The 18,289-nt window shown below is 31.8% G+C and overlaps 1 protein-coding gene, 1 long non-coding RNA gene and 3 other non-coding genes across 5 annotated transcripts; all 5 read right to left on the bottom strand.

The window, feature by feature from the left end:
* Positions 1 to 696: 696 nt before the first annotated feature.
* On the bottom strand, positions 697 to 846 carry LOC129319139 (small nucleolar RNA snoR2/U65). Its single transcript, XR_008595449.1, has one exon. It is a non-coding gene; the product is annotated as a small nucleolar RNA snoR2/U65 (small nucleolar RNA).
* A 167-nt stretch (positions 847 to 1,013) lies between these two features.
* LOC129317147 (UPF0481 protein At3g47200-like) lies at positions 1,014 to 3,178 on the bottom strand. Its single transcript, XM_054961504.1, has 2 exons — positions 2,573 to 3,178; positions 1,014 to 1,844 (listed from the first exon to the last, which is right to left on the bottom strand). The coding sequence occupies exons 1-2, from the start codon at positions 3,167 to 3,169 to the stop codon at positions 1,113 to 1,115; spliced, it is 1,329 nt and encodes a 442-aa protein (XP_054817479.1). The 5' UTR covers positions 3,170 to 3,178; the 3' UTR covers positions 1,014 to 1,112.
* A 2,990-nt stretch (positions 3,179 to 6,168) lies between these two features.
* On the bottom strand, positions 6,169 to 9,209 carry LOC129317210 (uncharacterized). Its single transcript, XR_008594968.1, has 2 exons — positions 7,925 to 9,209; positions 6,169 to 7,304 (listed from the first exon to the last, which is right to left on the bottom strand). It is a non-coding gene; the product is annotated as an uncharacterized LOC129317210 (long non-coding RNA).
* On the bottom strand, positions 6,385 to 6,534 carry LOC129319138 (small nucleolar RNA snoR2/U65). The gene has a single exon (XR_008595448.1). It is a non-coding gene; the product is annotated as a small nucleolar RNA snoR2/U65 (small nucleolar RNA).
* LOC129319136 (small nucleolar RNA snoR2/U65) lies at positions 6,751 to 6,902 on the bottom strand. The gene has a single exon (XR_008595446.1). It is a non-coding gene; the product is annotated as a small nucleolar RNA snoR2/U65 (small nucleolar RNA).
* Positions 9,210 to 18,289: the final 9,080 nt, after the last annotated feature.

Genomic DNA, 18,289 nt, shown 5'->3' with positions numbered 1-18,289 from the left:
GTGTCTATGTTTAATCATTATAGTTTTATTCTCAAACAACACAAAAATAAAAATAAATAATAAATAGTGAACTGTGAAACCTCAGTCAACTAGAAATTGACATCAAGGGAAATTCTTCAGCCGGCAATTGAGAATTTAACTTGATCCCTGTTGGCTTCCACAAATGTACATCAGCACTAGAAAGAAAATTAACAAGTCACCTGAAGCATTATGACTACTTATAGAGAAATGGCAAATACATATTATATAGCTCAGATTATGCACCTTCTGGCCCCAAAAAAGATGTCAACTTTGTCAATTCCTCCGCAAACATGGAGAAAGCCAACCTTCTATCATTGAGAGTCACAACTGAGGAAATTCGCAATTGCAAGCACTTGGGCGAAGGTTCAATTCCCCATGAAGGACTCAGCCTTTACCTCACAAGGACAAGGTTCGAATCTTGTTGATTGATGTGAGGCACTCATTGGTGGGTGATTTGTAATCCTCCCAAAAATTCTCAAAAAAGTTGGAAGGTTTGCCCTAGCCCTGGTGGGTTACCACATCCACCCCATCTAAACTTTTATCAGAAAAAAAAAAAAAAAGAAATCAACATCAAGGTAAATTGTTCAGCCGCAATTCAGCATTCAACTTGATCCTTATTGACTTCCAGAAATGTACATCAGCATTAGAAACGATTTACGAAAGAAATCATGACAAATATGTAATCCCAAAAATCAACACCATGGATCCAAAGGAAATAGGAACCACAGTTCCTTATGATGTGAAAGGGAATAGTATTGCTCTGCGTCCGATCATAGCATCACCGGTCATTACTCTGATGGCGGCCGGAGATGGGACATTTGGACTTGAAAACCAGTAGAAGAGTATGGTTAATTATAAGGTCATCAGATTTCGCAAGCAACAAATGAGAAGCCTCAGTCAACAAGAAAAAAAGTTTAGGCACTAAAGTTAAATTATTAAAAAAATAATGATGCCCAATCATAGAAAGAAGAGCTATTATTATTATTATTATTCTGGACAAAAAGAGTTCCAGAAGTTGCATGCTCTAACAATTATGACACATTTTCTCTCTTCAACTCTGTGTAATCACCACAACAATTCACAACTCCAATTTAATTATTATGATACAATTGAAGAATTGTATACACAGTCTGAACGATAGTCAACCCAAACAGAAATATGGCTGCAACAAAAGACACGATCGCCCATGGATTCCTGAAGTAAGTTTCAATGAGATTAGCTCTCCACTTGTTCCATGGCTTCTTGCAATATCTACACACACTCACTTGCACTATCTCCAAGCTTCCTCCACGATCCACAGCAAGATCTCTAGATAGTGAATTAAAAAGCTCCGCCACAGCTTTGTCACTTCCAAGAGCATTCTGTACAATCCCTTTCTGTTCCAAAATCACTACATCAACATGGTTATCGATGATGTTATCCATGAAGAACACGAACGAAGAAACCTCGTTGCCTGCTCCAACATGCATGCGTTCAAATGCTATGAGGTTCAGCAACATGGTCTCGGTGCAGTCGTCGACGATGATTGAAGGAATTCTGAGGATTCCGCCGTTGAAGGAGACATCTTTGAGGCTGTGGCTTTCGCTTGGTTTGAAGGTGATGCCAGCTTCTCGAAGCTCTCTTGCGGAGGGAATGATGATTTCGTCTTCTTGGTGTTTGCTTGATTTGATTTGATTGGGAATGATTGTGGGGTGTGTTGGTTCATGTTGAAAGAGGGATTTTCTGTAGAGATCTAAGATGTGTAAGCATTTGCCGAAGCTTTTGAAGATTCGAGTGTCAGGGGAAAAGAACTTGAGGACGAGCTTGTTCAAGAACTCTGGATCCTATAGTAATATTGATGAGGTGCCATGTGTTCAATCAGAAAAACAAACAAACAAAATGAAAATGAAGAGATGATATATAAATAAATTAATACAAAATTTTATCTTTACACAAAGTGTCATTTTAATCTTTTAATTTTATCCTGTGTCATTTCGGTCATCTAACATTAATATTGTTAGTTTTGTTAACAAAAAATGTTGATATCAAATTTTAAATGATGACAAAATATTTTCAAATATAGACACGTCAAGGTTAATTTTTTAAATGACAGTGATTAGGATTTAAATGAGAGTGATTAGGAAAAAAATTCATCATATGAGACTAATGGTGTTATAAAATTAAAGGATCAATTGAAACCATGTATAAATTTAGAGTTCCATCAATATGATTTTCGCCAATAATTAATTTATTTATTTTAACAAAAGGTGCTGATATAATTGCTTTCAACAACTATATATGGAGTCACGTGAATTACTTCTCAACTAGTTGATTTTCACGATAAAACTACTTGTCAATTAAGTCTTATGTTGCTAGTTATAAAATGTTGCAGCAGAAGAGTTTTGAGTGACGAAACTGGTTAAGTCAACTGACATTACTAAAATCAATTGTCTCCTTCCATGATGAAAAAAAATTCAAAATTTTCAGCCGTTTATAAATGCCAACTTCTAATTATATTAATAAACAAGACTGAAACACATGAGAAAATTAAAGTCCAGGAGTAATTAAATACCTGGTTTTTGTTTCCCTCAAATTCTATCAGTTTGTCAAGAACCATCATGGGGATCTGATTCTCAAGCATAAGCATATCACGTTTGATATAAGGTGTGACATACAGTCTTCCATGGCAACTGAAAATAGGATCATTGTCTGCATAATCACCAGCAGCATTATCACAAGCTGCAAATCTCAGAACTTCAAGCATGAAACACCCGTCAAGAATCAGCATCTTCAAGAAACTATGATTATTCTCGTTCTTGCTCTTCCATTGATCATCAAGTGGCCTGTAACAGTCCCTCAAGTCCTCTTCCTCTTCTGCCATGCTTTGTATCAGCAACTCCAATGGCTTCCCATTACACCTCCTCAGAAAGTGAACCAGAGCTCGATGCTTGTGGTCTTCCATGGCTAACAGATGCTTCTTCATGTGGTGGTACGGACCAAACGACACCGTCAGGGGATTGTATGCCTTCTTGTTCAGGTCTGCAACACGGGGTGGTGTTTCGTATATGCAGTGCTTCTTCCATTTCTGAATCTCCATTGCTGAAGCTTCATGGTTCTTGAGCTTCTCGTTTATTTGAACCACCCACCGATGATCCGTTTCAAATTCCATGCATGTACGTGTTTGATAGCACTGTTTCTGCGTCTTCCTTGAAGCTCTTGATATGTGTTTATAGTGATCTCATGCATGCGAAGAATACGAAACTAAACTTGCATCCTACTCTTGAAGAAAATGATTAATCTAATGTAATCATGGTTCATTAGTCTAGTTTATCATGTCCTAAAATTCCTTTCGTGCCCAATGTTTTTTGTTAATTAATTGGATTCATATGGCAGCTGTTTTCTTTGCCTTAAGATGAAGATAAGAAAAAGTTTACCAGCCGAAAGGCCATATTTAGTATTTTATATACCAACTTTTTTTCTTCTATATTGTGATATTCCAAACCCCTAAACAGTTAAAGTTCATCAGTATTGTTTTTGGTATATGATAAAGAAGAATAGTGTCCATGCTTGATCATTATAGTTTTATTATCAAACAACACAAAAATAAAAATAAATAAATAAATAAATAGTGAACTGTGAAGCCTCAGTCAACTAGAAATAAACATGAAGGTAAATTGTTCAGCCAGAAATTCAGAATTTTACTTGATCCTTATTGACTTCCAGAAATGTACAGCAGCACTAGAAAGAAAATTAACAAGTAACCTGAAGCATTGTGACTATTTATACAGAAATGACAAATGCATATTATATAGATCAGATTATGCACCTTCTGGCCCCCCAAAAAAAATGTCAACTTTGTCAATTCCTCATTCAACGTGGTGAAAGCCAACGTTCTCCAATTGAGAGTCACAACACTGAGGAAATTCACAATTTGCAAGCACCTGTTCTGACCTGGTTCAAAAGTTTCAAATGTACAATTTTAACCAGAAAACTTGAATAGTTGAATCCTTGAATAAGGGAATAACTGCCAATTTTCTGTAAGTAACAATTTCTTTTTCCTCTTTAAATAAACATAACAAATAATAGTTTATAGGCACCGACATTATATCTCTAACTGTTCCTAACCTCTATGATAGCAACCAGTGAACAACACTATAATAAGACAAAAACAGTGGGCAAATACATGCTTGTTGATCCCATTCTTGACTCTAAAGCAATGAAGTCAAGTCTTGCAAGAAAGACATGGAACTGAGAATTCTTGTTGTGGTTTAATTCACATGAGCTTTATTTCATATGTAACGGATTCAGTAAAGGTAAGTATATTGTTAATTATTCTCAATTTTTTGTAGCATACATGCGTGCTTACCTACACACACACCCACACACACTTAATAACAATGAAAGTCTTTTTTGTTTTTATTTTCAAGTATGTGTATTTCTTTTATTATATTATTTTAAATTACTTAACAATAACTTTACTTTTTTAATTTTATTTATGGACACAAAGTCTACTCAATTTCAAGAATAAAATATAATGATTTTTTTATTAAAATTACAAAGACCTCCCTCTTGTTTTGAAAACCTACACTTTAATTCAATTTTTTTCAATTAGATATATTCAATTAAAAATTCTAGGGGAAACTATTTTGTTGGTATCTATAATTTCACTCAATTTATAATTTGGTACTTTTCTTTTTTCCTTTTTACCCCCTGCACTTTTTGAAATTATCCATTCTCAGAATTTTAATTGAAAATGCTAATTCATCTTAATTAGTTATTCTATGTGTAATGCGCGGGGTTTGAGTCTAGACATGTAAATACAATATCCAATCATTCCACCACTCTTTCATCCATTAATGTTTGAAATTGTTGAAAATTCGAATAATATGTATGGTTCATTATCATTGAAAATAACTGAACTCTCTGCAGTCTTTAATTTTGTAACCTATAATCAAATATCCTGATACAAGACATATTTTAAATTAACTCTTAATGAATAAAATATTATTATGTTAAAAATTTTATTTCATCTGCTGTATGGTTTTTTTTCACCAACTTTAACATAAATGTTTGACATTTTATTTTTACAATTAATTTTGCAATTTAATTTGATTAGTACCCATGCAACGTGCGGGATTAAAGTCTAGTTAATTCTAAAACGTTGAGAGAAAAATGAAAACGCACGAGTGTTTTTGAAATTTGAAGGTCAACGCAAGTCCCCTGTTTTCAGTCTCCCTCTTTTGCCAAGCTTTGGATCAGCAACTCCAATGGCTTCCCGCACCTCCTCAGAAAGTGAACCAGAGCTCTATGCTTGTGCTCTTCCATGGCTACCAGATGCTTCTTCATACGGTGGAATGTGACAAACGATACCGTTTCATATATACAGTGCTTCTTCCATTTCTGAATTTCCAGTGATGAAGATTCCTGGCTCTTAAGCTTCTCGTTTATTTTGAACAACCGACTGATGATTTGTTTCAAATTCCATGCACATGTACGTGTTTGATAGCACAGTTTCTCTTTCTTCTTTTAAGCTCTTGAGATGTGTTTATAGTGACCTCATGCATGTGAAGAATACGAAACTAAACTTACATTGTACTCTTGAAGAAAATTATTAATTTAATGCAATCATGATATCATGATTCATTAATCTACTTTACGTCCTAAAATTCCTTTCGTGATGTTGTTCGTTAATTAATTGGATTATTAGCCTATTAGCTGTTCTCTTTGTTGTAAGATGAAGATAAGAATAAGTTTACCCACCAACAGGCCATATTTAGTATTTCATATACCAACTTTTTTCATTTTATACTGTGACATTCAGAACCTGAGAGAGCTACAGTTGCCTGGTGCTTTAGTATTATTGTAAAATAATGACAGTTAAATTCCAAAACTTTGAATTAATAACAGTTAAATTCCTGCCAAAATTTTCTGAAAATGAATCTTAAACATCAATTCAAATAATTACAAATTAAAATTTATATTATAATTTAAGAATTACAATTGATACTTGAACACTAATTTGTAATTGAAATTCCTAAATTTATAATTATCTAGATCGATATTTTTAATTAAATTTTTTTAAAAAATTATTAGGGATTTAACTGTAATTAATTCAGTATATTCAAACCAAACTATCATTCTCCCTATCGATTTTGGTATGAAATCAAAAAGATGAATGTCGATGTTTTATCATTATAGTTTTACTCCCAAACAACACAAAAATAAAAATAAATAAATAAATAGTGAACGGTGAAGTCTCAATCAACCAGAAATTAACATCAAGGTAAATTGTTCAGCCGGCAATTCAGAATTTAACTTGATCCTTATTGACTTCCAGAAATGTACATCAGCACTGGAAACCAATTACAAAAGAAATCATGACAAATATGTAATCCCAAAAATCAACACCATGGATCCAAAGGAAATAGGAACCACAGTTCCTTATGATGTGAAAGGGAATAGTATTGCTCTGCGTCCAATCATAGCATCACCGGTCATTACTCTGATGGCTACCGGAGATGGGACATTTGGACTTAAAAACCAGTAGAAGAGTATGGTTAATTATAAGGTCATCAGATTTCCACAAGCAACTAATGTGAAGCCTCAGTCCACAACAAATTTTCACATCAATGTAAATTGTTCATTCATCTGGCAACTCCAAATTTAACATAAGTCTCATCGACTTCTAGAAGCATATTTGAAATAGACACTATACTGAGAAAGGAAAGAACAAAAAAAATTTCCAGACAAATATGTAATCCTAGATATCAACACCGTGGATCCAAAGAAAATAGGAACCACAGTTACTAACAGGATATGAAATGGAATGATCTTATTCTACGTCCAATCATAGCATCACCGGTCATTACGCTAATGGCTACCGGAGATGGGACATTTGGACTTACCTTGAGAACCAATAGATGAGTAGAGTACGGTTAACCAGGGTACACTCAAATCACACACAACATTGATCAAGCAAAAAAAACGCACAACAACAACAACAAATAAGGAAAACCCGAAAAATCCTGTTTCAAATCACATTTCACACTCATAGCAAGTCACCAAGGCCACAATTATCTCTAATGTTGTCATGCCCCACAATGCCATTGTAAGGCGAGGTAATAAACCAAGTTAAGGGTTGAGGTTAGAGGATAAGAAATTGTTTACTTTTCAATTTTTTGGCTATAGAAGGATGAGAAAGTTGAAACTCAATGGGAAATCACTGCTTTTTCGAGCGTCAGATGGCACTTCCTATCAATTGGGAATATCTTCCTCATAGGGTTTGCTTCTTTTCATCAGAAAACCTGAAATGCTGAACCACATCATACAAAATACAACTATGGGCACTTTTCACTAATTCATGTAATAAACTTGCACAAGAACAACAAAGTCAAAAACAGTTTACAATGGGTCCGTGTAACAGATTTGGAGAGGAAACAGAGCAAAGTGGGGAAATTATTATTCCTTTCTCACATGAAATCCGCTCTAATAATATTAAAGATGCTGTCATAATGATCAATCCAAATAACCATGCACCATTTTTTAACTTCATCTTATCATTATCATCAAACTACCTTTCTTCTATCTTCTTTCATTCCTTCCCGTTTTTCAAAAAACTATTTTCCTGCTTTTTTTTTCTCATCTCTCTCAAACTTCTTGCTGTATTATATTTATACCATTGTAGTAATCTTCTCCTTGCTATATTACACTAATCTTCTGTCTATGAAGTGTGGAAAACAACAATTGGTTTTTCCACCTTCTATTATTATCATCTTCTTTCTTCTCTGCTTTAATTTTTTTCCTTATTTCTTTAATCTTGTTGCTACATTATAATCTACCATACCAATACTCTCTCCCTCTCAACCCCCTCAATTTTTTTAAATTTTTCAATAAAAAGAATATTTGTTTTCCTAAACAGATTAACCTTGCACAAGAGTGGCAGCTTGTTCCCGGCAGTCCATGCTTCCTCTTTCGAGATCTCACACCATGGCATCAGTCCCCTCTTCGAGACAACATGATCTTTTGCTGCGAACTTCTCACACAACCACCATTGTTGCTCTCAGTTATATTTTTCAATGGGTGATTCCTCTTGGACCATCAAACACCTGAGCTATTAAAATAGATCTCTGTTATACTCGAGCATGATAAAAATTGGCTTCTTCATCCTATAGCAGAAGATGATTTGCTCACACGTGCCAGAACTAGGAGATCAGGATGCGTAGGACCGTTGAAGGTATATCTATTTCACAGTTCTGCCAATCTAAGGCCTTGGTTGACAAGGATCAGAACAAGCTTGCTAGAGCAGTGGCTCAAATATAATGTTAGAGAGATTTAGAGAGGAAACAGAGTAAAGCCAATAAATTATGATATCTTTCTCGTCTAAAATTTAGAGTACACTAGGCCTTTCTTCTTAATAACAAGTACATTAATGTTCCACGGACATTGCTCTCTTATCAATTGACTAGTGTGGATAACCATGGGTAGTGAGTGACCCAAACAATATTCTCATATGTTTATACAAGTCCAAAAGGCTGCAAAAACATGCAAGAGAAATGAACTCAGCTTTGCACAGAATGGCCCCCTATATTTCACCATTCACTCATCGTAACAAATCCATCACTGTTATCTTCTCAAATAACCATTAAAACGTGCCCAGCGAACCCACATCTTCTAGACTTTTGTTGGATGAAATCGAAAGAAACATCAGGGCTCTTTGAATATTAAAATTTAAAAACGGAAATTTGAAATTGAATGTGGGTAAGATTCTTGGGGGGAAATTATTTAAATATCAGCAGGGGACTTAGCCGAAGAATTCCTTCCCCACGTTACTCAAATTAAACGAAGCATACCCTATGAGAATTTCAGGCATAGATGAGTAACACTCAATCCCCTCAAAGTGCTGAACCAAATCATCAATCAACCACAGGGAAACAGAATACTCTTGCTGTCGAAGGTGAAATTCGAGCGCATCTCCAGGTTTCAAAATGAGATTTCATCCTAAACTATCCGATTATCGAATTGATTTCTCAAAATAAATCAGAACAACATGAGATGAATTGAAATTCAGAATAAAATTTTCATTACAAAAAACAACGGAATATCATAGTACTCGGATAAATTTCGTCTATGGAGGAACCAAGAGAGCGGGCTAAGAAATGACCTGTTCGAGCTGCTTCGACCTTCCCTCGTCTCGTGGGAAGCCAGAAAGGGGGAGGATTTGTTTGGGGCCGATCGCTCAGTTTACTAAATTTTTTTAGCAATTTTTTTTTTTTACAACATTTATTTTACAATTTTGTCAGAATTGAATTGAATTAAATTTATAAAAAACACAACCTTTAATTCTTGCAATTTCACTCAGTTTTATTTGTAGTTTTTATAATTTTTTTAGTATTTTTAATACCTATAATTTCAATTTTTTTTAAGATTCTTATAATTTTTATTTTTCAATAATTATAAGGACTAAAATAAAATTCAATAAAATTATAGGGGTTAAAAATTATAGTTTTTTTTAAATTTAAAAGAGTTTAAGCAAAACACAACTCCAAAATTGATTATTAATTTGGTTTTTCAAATGTAATTTTTATTGATTTGATTATTAGTGTTTGCATCAAATATTGATTTGATCCTTATTATATAAGGAGAAAGTAAGATTGTTAAAATATATCAACAAAAATTACAAAATATTAGTGATAATTATATAGATTAATATAAGAAATAATTTTAACAAATATACATTGACCACACTTATTTAAATTCAAAGTTTATAAATTTTTTAAATTACATTATAATTTAGGATACTGATTTGATATTAAATTTTTAATAAAAATAATAAAATTATCTCTCATTTAAATGAATATCAAAACTTTTCTATTTGACACATTTATTTTTTCACTTCACTTATTAATTTACTTACGAAAAAGTTGTCAATGTTTGAAGAAAAAAATGATAATATTATTAATATATTAAATTCTAACACCATGGATTGGTTATCACATAAGTAATGAAAAAAAAAAATTGAGCAGAAAACTAAATACAATATATGAAATCATTGGACCACATTTCCAAACCTTCATTCAAATTTAGTTTACAGCAAACTAGTTTGAGAGTCTATTTCTAACATTTTGCTTTTTCTATTTTTCAACAAGTGGTATCACAAACTTAACGGAGTGAGTATTCTATTGGAATTTAATTCTTTGTTTGATAAAACTGTTCTGTTAGGAGTTGGTCAATCAATTCATATTTGAAGAAGGGTTTAACATTAAGTATTGACTAATAATATGTCATCAACATACATGAAAAACTAAAAAAAAAGAAAAAATTGACAAAAGTGAATGATGAGAGAATAAAAAACCACAAATCAAAGATAAAAAATTTTATCTCATGAAATTCTCCTAGTCCGTATTATTTATATATTTTAGAATTAAGAATGAGAATTTTTTTGGCCCTTGAGAATGAGAAATTAGAAAACTAAAGTAAAACTAGCTATTTACATTCTACCAACAAAGAAAAAAAAAAAAAAACAGCCTTCTAAATTAAAGAGGTGGCGTTTGAGATGCAATGGCTGGTGACACGTGGTATAATCCGGGTGGATGTATACGATACCTACGCTCTTTTGCTCAGTCTGTCTCTACTCATAGGTGGTGGTTTGGACTAGTTGGTAATTTAAGTAAATTGGATGGACTATTCTGAACCTGTGAAAAAAATTTAGAATCAAGCTTAAAAAATAATATTTTTCTTTCAATGTTCAGGCTAAATTCTGTCGAATTTAAATTTACCTCAAATACCTAAATAAAAAATAATATTTTTTAAAATATATATATAAAATATAATAAATATTAATTAATTTTTAAAATTTTTTATAATTTAATATTAAAATATCATATATTTAAGTACATCAGCATTATTATAGTTATTTTTAAAAAAATTAAAATTATTTATATTTTCATATTTTTATTATTTTTAATTAATAAAATATCTCATATTTAAAGTTAAAATAATATTTTATGCATAATAAAATTATTTAAAAATCAAAATTAATTCAAAAATATAAAAATATTTTTAAAAAGTTCTAAATATTTAGAACTGCCCAAATAATCCTATGGCCTAAAGATATTAGGATTAAACTTAATTATATAAACTTTTTAGATAAGATAAAATATTTTAAGTCTGAGCTGAATAAATTTAATCCGCCTAAATTACTAAAGCTTAGACTCCCCTAGGTTGCCCGTTGTTTTCACGTAGGATTGCCTTCATGGCCTAAGAATTTGCATTGAAATATTTCATGCGGTCAGTGTTGGACAATTCGTACTTGGTAGTTTTGTACACTTTCTTTCTTTCTTTCTTTCTTTTTTATGCTTACCCATCTGGCATCCTAGGCAGACTATCTTTTAGGTACAATAACATTTCAGACTAATTTAGATTTGCCCATGGTCAGGCATCTCGAAGGATAGGAGAACTGGCCAAAGGACATTTTTCCATACTCAAACAAGAATGGAATTCCTAACGCTTGGTTAAAGGAGTATGAGTCCATATCACTCAACCACATGCCCTTAGTTAGTTTTGTGCATTTTTGATGCTTGTTAAATATATGCCTTGCTTGTGCTTATCTTTTCACATATATCATTTCTGTGTATTCATGGAATTTGTATCTGAAGATAATTTTTTAGATGGATGCTTCTTATCAAGACCTAATATGGATGGAAGTTTTATCTTGTTAAATTTATAATGACAGTGTATTTGTTAAATCTTTATACATATATATATATATATATATATAATTTCTATTGCGGGTAACTTTGGTTTCTCCTTCTATGTGTTTCTCCTTCAGATCCGTGGTTATGGTTTGCTTGTTTGGCAATTCCTTTTATTTAATGCGTTCCTAAAATGGGAAAGGAATTATAATTAGCAAGGGGCAGTGGTACTGTTTGGTGATCAATAATTGAATAAATTAATACTCTTCTTAGAAAATGTAGCCGTGGAGAAAGGAGTTCGCGAATCAGCAAGTGTTTGGTTAACTTGATTGTGTTTTTATAGTGACAGCAGCCATTTTTAATTACTGATTATTTAAATTAAGCTATGATTTGGGGGGAAAACTTAGTTTATATACATACTAATTTTAAGAAGCCCGTTTATTTACAACATCTTTACAAACTGAGCTGCATTACTCATATCAGCTTATATTCAATTTGATAGGTGATTTTCACTGCTGGGTGGCAATATATTGCATAATCTTAAGTAGCCACTGGATTTTGCAGCTAATTGAATGTGCTTATTACTTTTTCTTTTTTTTCCTTTTTTGCGAGATTTTGTGGCTTTTTGGTTTTGGGAAAATTACTGAAAAGTTCGGCACATAAATTTCAATTACGGTAAAATTTCATAAAATGTCTCCAATTCTATACAATTATAATTTGGTGAAGGAAAACCCATACCCAAATTATCATTTTCCTTTATCAAGTGGTTATTTTTCTTTACCAAGTTATAACTGTACAGAATTTAAGATTTGAAATTATTTTGTACATTTTATGAAATTTTTTAATAATTGAAATTCTTATAAGAGATGTTGGGGTGATATTTCCCTTCGTTTTTCTAATTCGTAATTCCTAGGAACAATGCGTATCACATTTATAATTTCCACTTTTGGATTGGGAGTTACACTAGAGAAATCGATGTTAATTTACGTGTCTTGATCTGGGAGCTATTCATTTCTTTCTTGTCAATTGTCTCCTTTCAATTTTCATCTAATTTTTTGTCCATTTTAAATTTAGGTAACTATATATTTAATAATTTAAAAAATTAAAATTAAAATTGGGTAAAATAATTTTTTTTCCTGTAATCGAATAAAAGAATTTACTTTTGCACAGCGAGACAAGAGGAGAAAGCATGCTCTGTTTTGCTCTTCAGAAACAGAGCATGATGATCGTTTTGGGCCACACACATGATTCTCCTGGGACCTTCGTGGGATGCAGCTTCAAGGAAGTCCAGTGTTTTGTGCTGCAACTTTTTAATAGTTGTTTTTGTCTTCTATGGCTAGTTTTGTCGCCTATGTTTGCTGCCACTGTCTTCCTCTGCTTCTTTATGAGTAATGCAGATGGTTGTCAAATTAATCTGAAGCTGTTTTTGCTTCTTTCAAATCCTACGAGATCCCTTTCACTGAACCGATTGTCAATTGTCGGTTTCTTAATAATCAGTTCAGTCATCCTTTACTCACTGGTCTTACGACCTTTTTCTATGCGAGGTTTCAAAACTATCATCTGCATGATTTCATCTTCGGCAACGGGGATTTGGTTAGCATCCATGGATGTCATTTCTGTTCTGCACTTTGGTCTTTCGTTTGTTTGTGTTTTTCTGCATTTGGGGCTTTTGGTGTTGGCACTAAAAGCCCATGTCTTTTTCTTTTTTTTGGGGAAACCATGTTATAATCGTCTTCTTGCAGATATGAATTGACTCAGTTCGAAAAAAAAAAAAAAAGAATTTACAATTGCATTTTCATTTAACCAGTAATATATAGTAAAAATGTATAAATAATATGTATATAGATATATTAACTTTTTAAAAAAATATGCTTACAGGTTATTATAGTTTTATTTAATTTTAAATTAATTTTTATAAGTTATTTTGTTTTAATTAAGTCTTTATAATTTCATCTATTATATAGATTCACTCTTGAAGGTTAAAATTAATAATAAATTATTAAATTTTACAAACAAAAAATACTCTTAAAATTTGCAAAAAAATCATTTAATACTTTTAGCCAAAATAAAAAAATATTTGATTTAATTCACTGTTTTTATTTTTATTATAATTTTTTATAAAAGTTCTACATGTATTAAAAATATTTAGAAGACAGTCTAATTATAGAAATTTTAAATTATAAAAATTATGTAATTAATTTAAAAGTCATATAATAATTGAAAAATTTAATTGGTTAAACTACAAGGGTTCAATTAAAATAAAATAAACTATAGGAACTTTATTTAAAATTGATTAAAACTGTAAGGACTTACAAATATATTTTCTCTAACTTTTATTGTATATAAATATTTGTCTAAAAGCCCATGTTGTTATAATCGTTTTCTTGTATGTATGAATTCACTAAGTTCAAAATAAAAATAAAAAAGTTTACAAATATATTTTTATTTAATCAGTAATATATATTAAAAAATATATAAATAATATGTTAAAATATAAATTAATTTTTATTATATACAAATATTTTTCTATAAATAATAAGATTATTATTGTCTATATATGAAATTAATAATTTTTCATTCCTCCCATTTTTAAGGAGAGAAAATTACATTTATTTTTTTTTCTTTTCTTCATTTTCTCTCTTCACATTTTTCTCTTCTCCCTAATTTTCCTCATAAACCAACTATAACATCATGAGAGAGAGATCATGACTGTGAAGGTGAGAGGTCGTGTATTGTGTATTATTCTGAGAGTTGGAGAGTGCGAGTGGTGAACTGGTGAAGTCACATGTGTGTCAGAGAGGAGTAAAATTTGTGTTTGTTTGATAAAATCAAGCACAATCATATTGAAATAATCAAGGTTATAAAACCACGTTTCATGTGGTAATTAAAAATCTACATCATTAGGACTTAAGCTAATTCTGTCAATAATTCGAATTTATTATATATTTCCTTTTTAATGTGACATATTGTTATTCCTCTTTTGTACATTTCAAATGACTTAAGCTTATTAGGACCAATGGGAGTTTCTCTTAAGGGCCCTTCTATGGTTTTTTTGTAATTGATTTATTTTTAATAATATTTTCCAGTAATTTCAAAAAAAAAAAGAGATAGTGACTTATACTCATTCGTATAATTATTTCCTATTGTCTCCTATCGTATAATTTCATTCATACAATTTCAAAATTTCATCATCTTTTATGATCCCTTGATTATCTCCTAAATTATTTTCTATTTTAATGGTCCTTTGATTTGATTTCCTATTTTGAGTTTAGTCAAAGGTTAGAATTAATTATAGTATTAATTTTTAAATTCTGTAATCCCATAATTTTAGGATCACATCTCCTAAATTATGTGGCTAAATATTTTATCATTATTTTATATTATTTCTCCTTTTAGTATTAGGAAATTAGGGTTTTAATTTTAGAAAATATTCTTTTCTATGAGCCTATATAAATTAGGCATGCTCCCTCTTGTAAATGGAACAGAAGTTGAATGAAATTATTCATTTTAGAGTTTATAACTCTAGTGAGCCTTAGTGCTTTGTGGTGGCATCCCGTGTGAGAAACAGACGTGATCAAGAGCATGATCAACTCTTGTGGTGTCTTCGAAGGTTGAGGTTCCTAGATGCAGGTGCTCTAGAGGATCTTCTCCTTGATCATTATCCTATTGTTTACTTCATACCTTTCTTTATTTCCGTCATAAATTTTGTCTCTTTCTTTTTGTTCTTGTGTTTTTGTTGTTTCAGGGTTATATCCTAAACTAGCACGATTCTGCTTCCGCGTCCCCTATCAGATTGGCATTAGAGCTTTGGTTGCTAGTTTTGGTTCAAATTCTTGTCCTTTCTTTTTTTTTTTCATCTTAAGTTTTTTTGTTGTGATCATCTCTTATCTACCCCATCTACTTCTATCTTTTGGTTTTTCTCTTCTTCATCTTTGTGACTTTTTCATCTTATGTGAGTTTTCATTTTATTAGTCTTCTAAAAAAAAATCTAGAAATTCGTGCAAAAAAAGGTAAAAAAAGTGTTAGTGTGTTGAAAAAAAAGAGAAAAAAAATCTAAAAATTCAAAAAAAATGACAAAAAAAATATATTGCTGTGAGTTATGACTGTAGAAAAAGACTATTCTTGAACTTCAAGTCACCAAGAGGTTGCCTAAAGAGAAAAGTCAACTTGGGTAATAAGAAATTCTTATACGTTGATCACTTTCTTAATTTTTGGTAGCACTTTTCAAATTTTCTACTCTCTTATTTGCTATTTGTGCTATTCTCTTATTTTATTTAGTTTTCTATTTTTGTCTTTGAGTATTTGACTCTTTAACTTTTATTTCTTTTTTTTATTTTTATTGTCACGTGTGGTTTTTCCTTTAGCAAGCTTAATTTTATTTGAAAATTTTGCTTTCCTATTTGTTTCAAAATTGCAAAAAAAAAAATCTTCTTTTCATCTTGTGCTTATTTTCTAGTTTTTTTAATTTAGAAGATATTCACTTGATTGTTTTTTAGTTTCTTGATTTGTGTTTGGTTTCACCATTGGATTCTATCCATAAGCTTAGTGAGTGATAAAAGGCAAGTGTGTTTTTCATCGTTAAGAAAAAAGTCATTAATTTTTTTTTGTGAAACACGAGTGACTTTATTTATTTTGAGAGTAAACATGTGAGTTTGTGTGTGTGAGGACCCATTTTTATCTTATATGTTTCTAGTGCTTTTGTGAATATGAGTAACAAGGATGAATCCCCTAGTATTGATATGAACTCTGTTTTAGAACTTATCAAAACACAGTTGTAGCAGTTTCACTTGGAACTTGATCATAGGTTCCATAAAGAGGATAAAGATGAGCTGGAGACTTCCTCTTTTAAAGGAAAGAAGCATGAGATCCCCAGCGATGATGAGGAGTATGAAGAACCCCCTTCTCTTAAAGGAAAGAAATCCTCAAAGCGTGATGTTGACTTACCGGACCAAAAAGTAAAGTATCCTTCATTCAAGGGTAGCAACAATTTAAAAAAATACCTTGATTGGGAAATGAAGATGGACCAAATCTTCATCACTCTTGATTTTTGAGTCAAGGAAGGTAAAAACTACTTCTTTGAATTTCACTGACTATGCTGTTTATTGGTGGCAAGATTTACAGTACAAAAGAAGCCAACTTAGGAAAAAGCTTATTAAAATGTGGGAGAAGCTTAAAAGGTACTTGAAAAAGGCTTATGTCCCCAGCTACTACTACACAGAGATGAATAAAAAATTAAGAATGTTTTCTCAAGGATCTATGACAGTGGAGGAGTATGTGCACGAGTTGAGTACCTTGAAGTTTCGTGCAAACATTCAAGAAAATGAACGTGAAGCAATGTCAAGAATTATGGATGGCTTGAGGCCAGAGTTGAGAGATAAGCTTGACTTGTACACTTTTGTGGACAAGGAAGAGCTCATACACAAGGCTATAAAGTTGGAGTAGAGAAATAAGAACAAACGTTCCAAGTCCTCTTGGAAAGACTCCAAGACAACTTCCAAATGGAAGGATTCCAAAGCTAAAGATACATCCCAAGCTAAGGAAGAAATAAAGACCAAGTATGAAGGTAAAACTTCTAACCCTAAACCTTCTTCTTATTCATCTAACACTTCTCCTATTAAGTGTTTCAAATGTCATGGTGTGGGCCACATGGCGAGAGATTGTAGTAATAAAAGACTTATGATCTTGAGAGATGATGGTGGTTATGATAGTGTCCATAAAAGTGATAAAGATGATGCTGATAATGTTGATGATGATTCTACCTCCCATGAATCAAATGATGAGCTTAAATGCAATGGTGTAGTTGACTCTATCTTGGTGGCAAGAAGAGCTCTCAATATTCAACTAAAGGAGGATGATGAACATGAGCAACGCGAGCATATTTTTCACACTAGATGCTTCATCAAAGAGAAAGTGTGTAGAATGGTAATTGATGGTGGTAGTTGCACTAACATCGCTAGCACTTTACTTGTAGATAAATTATCTTTACCTTTAATTCCACACCCTAAGCCCTACAAATTGCAATGGTTGAATGATTCTGCTGAAATTAGGGTTTCTAAGCAAGTGTTGATTACTTTCTCTATTGAAGTTTATACTTGTGATGTATTACATGATGTAGCCCTATGCTTGCTGGACACTTGTTATTAGGTAGGCCTTGGCAGTTTGATAGTAAGGTTACTCATGATGGTTTTAGAAATTGTTACAAGGTGCCTTTTAAAGGCAAGATTGTTGTATTAAATCCTCTTAAGCTCATCCAAGCCTATGAAGATCAACTAAAGATTACTCAAGATTACAAGAAAAGGAGAGATCTCCTTGATTGTGGCGTGAGTGAGAGAGAAAAGAAAGAGAGTATTACTTTACTTAAAATCAATCAAAAGAAAGGAAAAATAGTGGTGAGAATGTGAGAAAAGAAAAAAATAGAATGGTGGGAGTGAAGGAAAATAGTAAAAAGAAAATATTATTGTGTGGGAGAAGTGAGATACAAGAGGCTTTGATGAGTGATCAAGCTCTTATTGTAATGCCCAAGAATATTTATTTTTCTACTGACACTCTTGACCCCACTTTGCCTTCTAGTGTTGTCTCTTTGTTGCAGGATTATAGAG

The sequence above is a fragment of the Prosopis cineraria genome, unplaced genomic scaffold (genome assembly GCF_029017545.1).
Source record: "Prosopis cineraria cultivar Desert tree isolate PC_DT_omini unplaced genomic scaffold, ASM2901754v1 PC8, whole genome shotgun sequence".
Taxonomy (NCBI): domain Eukaryota; kingdom Viridiplantae; phylum Streptophyta; class Magnoliopsida; order Fabales; family Fabaceae; genus Prosopis; species Prosopis cineraria.
The sequence above is the reverse complement of the archived record's forward strand: the minus strand, read 5'-3'. Positions and strand labels throughout refer to the sequence as shown.